Source organism: Mustela lutreola, chromosome 6, assembly GCF_030435805.1.
Source record: "Mustela lutreola isolate mMusLut2 chromosome 6, mMusLut2.pri, whole genome shotgun sequence".
Lineage (NCBI taxonomy): Eukaryota > Metazoa > Chordata > Mammalia > Carnivora > Mustelidae > Mustela > Mustela lutreola.
In genome coordinates, this window is record NC_081295.1 from 71,079,569 (window position 1) to 71,092,136 (window position 12,568).

A 12,568-nucleotide genomic window follows, 5' to 3' on the forward strand; every position below is an offset into this window, starting at 1 on the left:
AATAAACTGAAACATATAAAAACCTCTTCCCATGATAAGAAACTGACTTCTGTGTATTGGCTGACTGTATGGACTACATTAATTTGAGCAGGCTGTCTTAGGAGAGCCTTGTTTATGAGGAAACCCACATGGCTATACCCATGAAAAAAACAGAAGCTTCAGTAATGTAAGATAGACAAGGCACGGTGTCAGAGAGTAAATCTCATGCTTTATTCAAAGTTCTTTCTAATACGTCTTATTTTTGTGAAAAATCAATTTCTCAATCAGGTCTCTTAAGCGACTCAGATATTAATATCAGGAACAAGTGATTAAGAAACCCTAAGTAACATAATCAACTGGCTTGTCCTTTAATCTCTTCAAGTAAAAATGGTTATAAAGTAGAAAAACAATTTATTATTATTATTTTTTTTAGAAGTGGGGTTTCAAACTGTCTACAGTATATATAGTGAGTTGGATACATGGCAATTACCCAGGTAATTAGATGAGCCTAAAAGTCAAATAAAATAAACCAGATTATAATACCCACTAAGTGGCTTAATTACCTGATTACCTTAATAAAAGTAATAGGCTAATTCCTAAAATCCACTGCTCAGAAAACCTTCAGGCAATTTAAATTTCTGAGGGAGGGAAACTTCTCAGGGATAGAAAGTTCAAAATCTAACTGAACAAAAGGTATAAATTTCATCATCTACTGACACCAAAATAATGCAACAAAAATGTACAAGGAAAATATAAGAATAAAGCGATAAAAAAAAAAGGCAGCTTACATAATATATCACAAAGCCAGGAAAGAAGGAAAGATACAATTTGTTAAATGTTTTCCATGTTACTTTTTTCAATCCTTATAACCACCTTGTGACATAGATCCTATTTCCTCATTTTTTGGATAAAGATTTTGAAACGTAGGAAATTTAAATAACTTGACAAAGCTCATGTAGCTACTATGAGGCTGACATTATGAGCGTCTGGAACAGTTTTTCCTTCTCACAAATTTCAGCACTCGATTCCCATCATATCTAATCCAGATGAACATTTGGAGAATGTTAAAGCAGATAAAATCCTTAGTATTCATTTAATTCCTTATTTCACCAAAAAGGAAACCAGCCCAAAGAGACTAACTGACTTGTTCAAGGCCATACAGAACTAAAACTAAAACCGTATCTCCTTTCCAGACTTCACTGAACCTCACTGCAGTTATTTTGTTAAGCTAAACTCAGATATGTTGGCACACTGCAGTTAATTCAACCTAACCCAACTAAAATCTAAGTACTTTTCCAATGACAGACTATTCAAATCTCACCACTGATGATGAATTAGAGTGGACTTGGCTGAGATACTTGTCAAGTAGAAACTAAAAGGTACTGGATTCCAGGAAGCCACTATGAGGGGGCAGGAAAGTCTATTCAAGATAGACCAGAACACCGAGCACTACAGAGGAAAGCCAAGCGACAGCCAGTTAGGGTGCTCAGAAGTTCAAACACCTGAGTGACCACGTACAAACACAAAGTCTAAAAGGCCACAGACAGGTTCAAGGTCCCAGAGATAGGACTAGAGCAAAAACCCATTAAAAATGAGAGCTGGGAGTGACTAGCCTCCCTGATGAGCTTGCATAACTATGTTTCGCAGGGCAGCAGAGGTGGTCCTGCTATGGGTTTAGGGAGACTTGAGGCAAAGGGCAAGGTGAGCACACAGGAAAGGAACAGGCTGAAGCGTCACTCTCTGAAGACAGTTCCCATCTATATAAAAAGCAACTTGGTTTACAGCACGGACAAGCTTTTGAACAAGTGATTATATAAATAAAAATCCATATTTACAGTATAAATAATTTAAGGGAGGAGAATAGCCCTGTCTATTAAATATTTTAACATTATCCAGTTTTAAAAAGAGAAAACTAGGGCACAGGGAATGTGGTTATTCATTTAAAGTTACAAAGTTCATGACTACAAAACACAGGAAGCTAGGTCCTCAAAGCCTACCATTTCCATATTTATTGTCCATCATGATGAAGTCAAACCTGGGATGAACCTCTGGAAGCTACAATCCAACTTCTGCAAAATAAGCAATAAGCACGTATTGCGAAAACAATCCCATCTACCACCACAACTGAGACGACTTCTCCCAAGTCGTCAGCATTTCGTCTTGGAAGATTTACTGTAGACATCTCAGCATCACATGGAACATAGAGCATTTTGCTTAATGCTTTTAATTCTTGTTTCACATGTGTAGTCAAGTTTATTTTAATACATACACACAGATGCACACACAGATAGCCGTATCTAATAAAGCCAGCTTACCTTTAAGTCACTTCCTGGTAATGTGCCTACTCCATCTTTCCAGTCCATAACACTGAATACATCAAACTCTTGACCACTTGCGCTAGAGGCAGATTCAGTCATGATTTATTTTTGAAACTGGAAGGGGGAAAAAGGCATGTCATAAATATTCTACATACAAATCAGTTTTTATTTTAGTGGTCATTGCCTTGGTTTCCAAACATAATTTTCTTGATCACAAATCCCATACCCATAGAGCTAGAAAAACATGCTTCAAAAATATCACTTTTTTCCTAGTGCAATCTCTGGTAAATTATAGAAGAAAAAATATTACTAAAATTTATAAATTAAAAAGTGTCAATTTTTCTATTCTTAAAAAGGAATTCTGTTTCACAGCATATTCACCTAAAATAAAAAATCATGATACATATAAATAGAATTTCTTGCCCACTAACTAGTTTTTTTGTTGTTGTTGCTTTAAGATATTGAAAAGAGAGTGGGTATAAAGGATAGAACCAATATTAAATGTTAATAAATAAAATGAAGCCATTTAGATAAAAAACAAGAAAATTCCAATCCATTAAGACGGTCATCTACACCAGTCAATTAAGTTTGCTGTATCAATTCAATGAATTCGCAGTGTAACCGATTCTTTCAGTAAATTGATTAATTTAATTCAGTTGAGATGTCTGCCAATTTGATGTTCTGGAAAATAGGGAAGCAATCTTTAAATACAGAGCAAACACTAATAATAGGGCTTTGTTAAGATAACCAAGTCAGCTAGCTAACTGTGATAATGCTTTTAATTTGCATTTTTTAAAATTTATAAAAGTTTTCTATAATCATATTGTTAGTGGTCACATTGATATTGTTATTCCAGGACTGCTGTGTATGTGGTATGAGATTAAAAATGTAAGTAATTATGTTGGTGTCATTGATATGCAATGAAAGATGGTTAAGTCCTAAATTTGAATGGAATTATCAGTATATATTCATAACACACTTTAATATTTTAAAAATATGTATATTTTCTAGCTTTGTCTGACAAAATCTAGAAACCACCACCAACCAAGAGTATGGAACAGCCAAGTGCTTAGACTGTGGTGTCTAAATACCATTTCTCTCAGGTCTTCCCAGTGAAGGGGCTGATTTCTGCTAAGTGGCAAATATGCAAGACAAGTCTGGAACTGGTCAACAAAAAGCAAGGAAGCTATCAAAGACAACGAGGTCATATCAAAAGAACTCGGAAGCCAACTTGAAGAGGCTCCTGCTGGACAAACTAAGGATAAGATTCCTACAATGAACTGAAACACATCAAATGAGTTTAAATCCATGAGTTCATACTGATATTGAAAATCAACCAACTGGGCACCTGGGTGGCTCAGTTGGTTAAGCCACTGCCTTCAGCTCAGGCCATGATCCCAGAGTCCTGGGATCTAGTCTCGCATCAGGCTCCCTGCTCCATGGAGAGTCTGCTCCCTCTGACCTTCTCCCCTCTCATGCTCTCTCTCAAATAAATAAATTAATTAATTAAAAAAAAAGAAATCAATCAACCAACCAAGAACACCTCCTTGATCACCTTTTGAGACTACAAGGGAACCAACTCATCATCTGGAAAAAGAAACAAGGATTTATCCTGCCTACATTGCATGAGACCCATGCAAACTGTATCTCAGGGTAACCAAATCATTGGTGAGAGGAAGTTTCAGTTTAGAAAGAGTTCTGCTAATAAAGAAGGAATAACAGAACTGAAACATTTACCATTTTCATTACCATTGAAAAATGAATGGCTTTGGCAATGGCCAGCGATGACCGCTAAGAATACAAACCCAACACCATCTATCAAGACATCTTGCCAAGAAAAAAAACAAAATCAAACCTAATCAGATCAAGTCTATTTACAGGAAATACCAGAGACAAAGAGACATGTTAAATCACACCATGAAAATACATAGGAAGTAAACTTCAAACTGTCAGAATCTCTTGGGGCAACAATTCTCCCAAGTATAGTCCACAGACCCTGGGAGGCTGAGACACTTTCTAAAGGCCCAAGAAATCAAAAGTACTTTCATAAAAATACTAACACATTATTTGGTTTCTTCACAATGTCAGCATATGATATCTGCATAGACAGTTGGGATGCAAAGTGGTAGGAGTAGTCATTGCCTCCTTTACCACTGTGTACTTATAGGAAACAAACACCGGTTTCACTAGAGATCATCCTTGATGAAGTAAAATGACAACTTTCATTAAATCTTGATATTTAAAAACACATCTTTTTAACATTCTGTGGGATAAAATGGGAAGCACACATCAAGCCCTTGGGTGTGTCAAAGCGCCAAGGAAAAGCACCTGTGAACTGTTTGAGATGCAAGCTGAACAAGCTGCTTTTCCATGGAAGGCCATTTATTTAACAAACTATGTTCATTTGGGTTTGGATATCTGGCAAATATTTTGTCAAAAATAAATGAAGTGAGCCCGTCAACCTCATGGGAAACACTGATAGCATTTGTTGCTGAAGATACAATTTGAGCATTCCAGGGAAGACCATGATTTTGGAAAACATGTACTCTCCACCATGGGCTTGACAAGCTTCCTAAGAGCTAAATACTTTTATAAGGAGATGGGTGGTGATATTCATGAACAGATTTTTAAAATATTTTATATTTGACATATGTCAACATCTGGGAGATTTGCATAATTCAGTGAAACAGTATTTTCCCAATAACCGTGCTTGATGTCACAAAATTATGCATGGAAAGGATCCATTCAAGTGCAAGACAGACCAATGGATTTTAATGTAACACAGTGTGAAAAGTTCATTGTTGGGGTTTCGAATTGCCTACTACTGCAACCTACCTGTAAGAAACTATCACTTGTCAACTTTTGGTGTAGTATCACAGAAGAATGTCCACTGTTAAACGAAAAAACTTAAAGTACTCCTTTCCCTTTCCAACCCCACATCTGTGTGAAGCAGATTTTCTTCATACGCTTCAACAAAAACAACATATTGTGACAGACTGAATGCAGGAGCCGATATGAAGATCCGGCTATCTCTTTATTAAGCCAGACATTAAAGAGACTTTCAAAATGTAACAGAGTGCCACTTCTCTCATTTTCCATGATGGAAACTATGATTAGGTTTCATTAAAACTGTGCAGACATATATTAACATAATGGGTTTGCTATTGTTATTTTTAAGTAAATAGTTTAAATTATGTATTTTAATTCTGAATACAGGAAATATTAGTAGATATAACCCATACAAACAATAGCTCTTTGGAGTTTTTAATCATTCTCAAGAGTGTCAGAGAGATTGGAGAGCCACTGCTGTATAGGATTAAAAACTTGGCTTTCTGCCACACAGACACATACACATGCACAAGGCCAGGAGTAAAAAAATATATGGAAGAGGAAATCTGAAACTTAGATTAAGAGATTTAAGAAACATATTAATAAATCACAATACCATCATTCACAGATCTTGTTTGGACCCTGATTTAAACCATTTCTTAAAAGAAGATGGCAAAAATTAGACAGGAAGGAAAACATGAATACCACCTAGCTATCTGATGATGTACAAAAATGTTTATTTTTCGGGAGGGATGATGATGGCATATACTTTCAAAAGGGGACTTCATCCTTGTCAACTGAAACTGACAGATGGAACGATTAAGATAGGAATTTGCTACAAATTAGTCAAGAGGGTGAAGTGGTGAAATAAACAGGCAACGTGCTAGTAATTCTCAAGAAATCTTAAGGGCCCACAGCAGTTTATTATACATCTTTCATTTAGAAGTGCTTGAAAAATTCTTTTTTATATTCTATTTAAATTCTATTCTATAAAAGAAATATATTTTAAATGCAATCTCTTTAGATACATAATACACATTTATTTTTAGTCAAAAGAAAAAACCTGTGTTTCTTTGAATTATAGTTAGCTTTTGCTGAAGTTTATTGGATCCCTCCATATTCTTTCTTCCTTTGTCCCCTTTAAATGAGCCAATTTCAAGTGTTACATATTATCTACTTCTGATCATTTCAAAATTTATACAGTCTGAATTTGAAGAAGTACTAGATTTCACTATCATTAGACTTCACCCTTAAAACAGGAACTAAGATGTGAAGGCCTGAAGAAGATTAATCTAAGAAACAGAGAAGACGTTAAGTGAATTAAGACCTGTACTTAAGCACTCGGTGACTCCTACCTCACTAAACAGGGATCAGCAACAAAATCCACTTCCCTGTGAAGTGTTAGAGGAGTGGCAACTTTGTCTTGATAGACAGTAGAATTACAGAATTTTTCCCCCTGGTGGATAAACCTCGTAACACCTGAGTGATCCATAGAAAAGGACTGTTTTCCTGCTCTTTCTCTAACTACAGTTATCACCAGGTACTACAATTACACCAGTCAGACATACTATATATACTTTAAAATTTATTATTTCAATCTCAACCTCTTCCAGAAATGGAGTCAAAGCAGCAATTTACATATATTATTTCATTTATTTCTTGCTCACAAAAAGATCGATTCTAAAATTCCTCCGGTCTACACTGAAGAAAGTGAGTTGTAGAGCTCAGGAATTTACCCAAAACCATATCTGGTGGCATGGCCAATATCTGAAACCAGGTCTAATTCCAACCATGGCCTTTTTTTCTCAACCACTGTCTTGTCTTTGTCTCAGAGTCTTATGCCTCTAAGAATCTGGCTAAACCTACTTTTCCCTAAGTTACTCCTTTAGACATGACAAATCCAGAAACAAATTTACTAGGGCTAAAGTTCTTGATTTATGTATATCAGTGCAATGTGTATCCTTTTAATCAATATCAAATACATGCTTATTAATAACCAAGTGTCATTAAGACATATATACAACAGAAATAGAATTTCGGTCTTTTTCCACTTAAAAATCATAAATGCATAAAATTCACAACAACAAAAATCCTGTGACTAGGAGAAGGAATAGAAAGTAGGAGAAATCTAAAAGTTAGCACTGTACAAAACCTGAAGTAAATGCTCATGACACATTTTTGGAAATACTTAGAATCTGCTTTTGTTCCACAAAACATCAGTAATGTTTCACACTGTACTCTACCTATAAGCACATAAAAATTACAAAAATTTCTATTCATTGTTTCACTTTAAGGTTTGTGAACACTGTGTATAAAATATGATAGCATAAAAATATTTACCATGTGTTCTTTCCCCTTATCTGATTTTGAAGCCAAGTAGCTACTCGCTGAATGGCTAGGACATTGTCTATCATCTCGTCATCAGACAGAACAGCCATCAACCAATATTATTTTAACAGAAGCTCCTTCTTCATGACACCCTAAGTCTTCCTCCCTTGTTTTCTTTCTCCAGAAGGCATACTTGCATACATACAAAGTCCTTTCATTTCAATCAGTTGGGATCCTAAGAATGAAGCAGCTTGTTTGTTTTAAGAACTTAAAATGCTTTGTTTTATGTTTTCTTTAACTATCACCTGGTGCTATTCCACAACTCCATGTGTAACCTTTATTCCACGGACCATAAAAAGCAAGTAGGTAGTAGAGTTCCTCACAAGGCAAGTCACAAACAGCATTTCTCATTCTGCAGAAAATCTCATCCCTAATCTCTTCTTAATGATGCTGAGATTTCCTAAAGAAGCATCTCCAAAGTGCACCATGATGGGTCCTCTGCACTATCAGTCAAGATCCACGATTTTCCTCTAAACCTCTTCTAAATCCTAAGAGTCTCCCAGCCACTGCGGATGTCAAAAAAGACCACTGTGGGGTTCACATATACAGCAAATACACCACTGCAGCTTTTGATCTTTTGATTCCTACTAACTTCCCTATCATGACTAGAAATGGCTAAAATCAAGCATTCTGATGTCCAAGGTGCTTCTACCAATGCCCACTGTTAGGAACCGATGACTTTACTGAAGGCAGAGGCCATTACTATTGACACCAATTTAAACGTGTTAGACTCCCCAAGTCCCTCTTTGGTGCAACAGTTCACTTTAGATTTTACTAATTTTTATGACAATCTTGTTGCCCTAAGCCTCCAACAAAAGGGCTGGAGGACAGATTAAACGACATGCAACACTGTCCTCAGAACTACCTTCTGTATCTCTCTCCTGCACCATTCCTTGCCTCTAAACCAAAGCTTTGCAACTTATCTTTCCCTTGGGACATTGTATCTAATGGATGAATGTGCTCAGTCTCTCACGTGAATAAATCCCTGGAAGCCTCAACCTACCATACACCACTAGTTTTCAAGAAACAGCAGGCAATGAGGAGATTAGTTAATATCTTACACTTGAAAATTCTATGTTATGAGGATATGGGGAAGCAGGCCCTCTCATGCATTGATGGTGGCATTATAAATGAAAACAACCTCTCAGGAGATCAATTTCCAAGAACAGACCCTCCAACTCAGCAGTCCTACTCCTAGAAATATATTCTATAGATACTTACACATACAAAAGAAGGAAAAATGTAAAGTGTTATTCACTGACTACAGGTCTAGTCATAAGGTCAAAAAATTGGAAACAATCCAAAAGTCCATCAATTAAGGACCACTGCAGGACATCCATATGGCATTTAATGCCATTATAAAAAACAATGAGCTCTTTACGTTGTGATACAGAAAGAGCTCCAACACAGGACTAATACTCTAATTTTATGCCAAGTATAAAAACTGTGTCCTACTGCTTCTATAAAACAAAGGATATACATAGGCTTATTATATAGGCAGACATCCTCTCTGCAAGCATTCATCAGAAACTGGTAACAACACTGGCCGCCCTCAGGAGGAGGCAACAGTTTGCTGCAAGACAGCCATGGGAGGGAATCTGCTCTCTAGACATTCCTTTATACCTGCTGACTGTTCACATTTTTTAAGAGGAAAAAATATAATGTAAAAAATGTTTCTAAACCCCTTCTCATGTCAATTCAGAATAGATCATGTAACGAATGGCAGGTCTTCCCGTGAAAATATTCAGTTTGTGATTGCTGCCAACAACGGAAGCAATAGCAGAGAAGTCATTAAGGGAAGTCAACTTCCCCAAAACTCTTGGGTCATTTAAATAGTAGGTATTTAGCAATATATGCAAATGCATCAGCTCCACAGATGGATGAGAAGAGGAAGGTAAGGTTCACTTCTCCCCCAACTCGGGTATCAAAAATGCATAGTAGATCACTGGCATTCACGGATTATTTATGGCTTCTATCGTTCCTGAGAGGAATCTGAAGTTCCCGTGACATTCAGCACTTTGTTATCTTTCAGAGACATGCAAGGGCAAGTCACTTGGACCAGTCACGGTCCAGGGATGCTCTTACGCAGAGTACTGAGTCTTAGTCTATGGCCGCTGTAAAGAAAGAGATAAAACATCATTTCTTATTAAGAAATGAAACAAACAACATTAACTGCTAGTTGATTCTAGTGTTGATGACAGAATGAGGGGAATATGGAAATGTTTATGAAAGCGCTAGGCCTAGCCACAAAATAGAAGTTTCAGATAAATTAAAGACTGAAATGTCAAATGCAATGATGACTCAGACACATTGTGTGAACAAAACTACCAAATGCTCCAAAAGGAAGTAAGTAGAAAAGATGTGTGAATTTGTTTCAATAAGTGCTCCAGACAGTACAAAAATTGCTCATCAAGCAAGATAAGTAGTTAAGGTCTAGAGAGATGATTTACATTTTTCAGTTATACTTTAGTAATCTGAAGGAAGGAATTGTATATTACAATGATTTTTTTCTCAAGTTGAACTGGTGATTGCCTTGGGATATATCCTTCACAAATGTCAAGAATCTGCCGTTATCTTATTTTGACTGGAGATTAGCAGTCTGTGTGTCCTTCATAATCCCCCTTCACACAGTCCCTTCATTCACATCTGCCACTGGTGGATCAAACAAGCGGCGGCTCCAAGCGAGGGGCACGGACCCCCCCCAGTACCAAGCTCCTATGGCACAGTCAAGGTGAAGAACCTTTCTAGCACTGAGACGAAGACGAGAGTCCCTCAAGAGATAAGTCACCCAATCCAGGATGCTCAAAATCAAGGGAAAGAGTGGCCACTACCTAGAAACGAAAAGTTTGGATCTACAGATAGAGTGAGAAATAAAGATTATTAAGAAAGGGAGCTAACTGTAGCTGGGTCATTCTTTCTCAAATGAATGGCTAGTTAATGTTCACTAAGAGCAGTTAAAGAGTTCAAATAATCTTACAGTTGCTTTTTTTAGAGTTACATTTTATAGCTTTATAGTTAACCCGTGTGTTCTTCAAAACTAAGGTACAGAGAGGATACGGCTGTGAGTTGGGAGTGGTTATAAAATGGGGAGAAACATCACCTCAAAAGCAGAATCGGGTTAAAATTCTGTCATTCAGATGAAAGAACTGAGATACCAGCACCTGGTTTTAATCAGTTCGGGCTAAAAGGACAAGCTGTCTTTTGCAAAGAGTCAGGAATGCAAACCCTAAAAGCATCATCACAGACCAAACAAAATAATTCATGGATCATCCTCAAAACTTGCGGTGAGAGCACCAGTTCCCTCTTCTGTCCCTCACCCTTCCCTCAACCACTGCCTTCCTTTCCTCCTCTCCATTTCACTTTGCAAAATCTGACAACTGCCCACCCAGTAACCTCAGACCGGTTAACCTTGGAAGTCTCAATTCCCCCACCTAGCAAGGGTGGAGAAGGGACCCTTTCTTCTGTGGACAATGGTGAAGATTCCATGAGATAAATCGGTTAATACCTTAGCCTCGTGCCTATGACGTAGTAAGCAGTCAATAAAATGTTAGCTTTTTATTATAATTATCTGATTTAACAATTATTCGAGCTCTTGAGTGACCTTAAAGATATCAGTGCCTTTTCTCTTATTTAATTGTATTTCTGTAGTATCTCTTACGGTAAGGCACCTGTTCAAAATCTAAATATCACAAGACTCAAGATCACTCCATAAAAGCAGATATTTTATTGTTCATAATATCTCGTGTTTACATAGCTCCAGAAAAGACTACTAGCTCTTTTTATACCTCTTCATGCTCTTCACCTATTCTGCCCATCCCCCCTCTCCCCTCCTCTTTGGCAACTAGCAGTTTGTTCCCTATACCTGAAAGTCTGTCTTTTTATTTGTCCATTTGGTTTTTTCAGATTCCACATATAAGCAAAATCATGTGGTTTCTGTCTTTCTCTGTCTGATTGTTTCACGTAGCATAATTCCCTCTAGGTCCATCCACTTGCTGCTGAAGGCAAGATCTCATCCTTTCTTATGCCTGAGTAATACTCCTGTGTGTGTGTGTGTGTGTGTGTGTGTGTATCACATCTTCTTTATCCATTCATCTATGGCTAGACACTTGGATTATTTCCATAGCTTGGCTATTATAAGTAATGCCACAATACACAGGGATGCATATATCTTTTCAAATTAGTATTTTTCATTTTCTTTGGATAATTAACTGGTAGTAGAATTACAGGATCATACGGTAACAGTATTTCTCTTTTTTAAATTTTTGAGGAACTCCCATACTGTTTTCCATGGTGGAGGCACCAATCGCATTCCCACCAACAGTGTGTGAGAGTTCCCTTTATTCTACATGCTCACCCAACACTCGGGATTTCTTGTCTTTTTCACAGTAGCCATTCTGACTGGTATGAGCTCTTATCTCATTGTGGTCATTGTGGTTTTGATTTGCATTTCCAGTATGGTGGGTGATGTCAAGCATCTTTCATTTGTCCATTGGCCATGTGCAGGTCTGCTTTGGAAAAATGTCTATTGAAGTCTTCTGCCCATCTTTACATTGGATTGGTGTGTGTGTATTGCATTGTGTAAGTTATTTATATACTTTGGATATTAACCCCTTATTGGATATATCACTTGCAAACACCTCCTTCCATTCAGTAGGATGCCTTTCTGTTTCATTAATGGTTTCCGTTTCTGTGTAAAAGCTTTTTATTTCATGGGGTCCCAACAGTTTATTTTTGCTTTTGTTTCCCTCGACTATCACCCTTCTTCAAAAGCCAATACTTCCAGTGACAGAGAAGGCTTTGCCATAAAGGGAGGGAGCTGGGCCTGAAGGCCAGGCTCTCTCTGCTACCATGCTGACCACACATTACAGGCCAGGCAGAGGCATAGCAACAAAACTAGATAAAAGGCCAGGGCAACATCTCCCAGCCTATTCCTCAAAACACAGCCTTTAGGAGACCATTTATTCAGGGCCTGTGATGCAGTTGTTTTGTTGAGAGAGATGTGAATATCCCGGGGGTCTTCAGGACACGTACAGCGCACGTCAGCAGCACTGTGG

General features: G+C 37.4%; 1 protein-coding gene across 8 annotated transcripts in view; it reads right to left on the minus strand.

The window, feature by feature from the left end:
• The window catches only part of L3MBTL3 (L3MBTL histone methyl-lysine binding protein 3), a 111,286-nt gene that overhangs the window by 86,133 nt on the left and 12,585 nt on the right, over positions 1–12,568 (minus strand). For all 8 annotated transcript variants that reach the window (XM_059177582.1, XM_059177575.1, XM_059177577.1 and 5 more), the window contains exon 3: positions 2,295–2,411. In XM_059177582.1, the coding sequence (XP_059033565.1) occupies positions 2,295–2,396 (102 nt within the window). In that variant the 5' untranslated portion in view covers positions 2,397–2,411. The remainder of the gene's footprint in view (positions 1–2,294; positions 2,412–12,568) is intronic.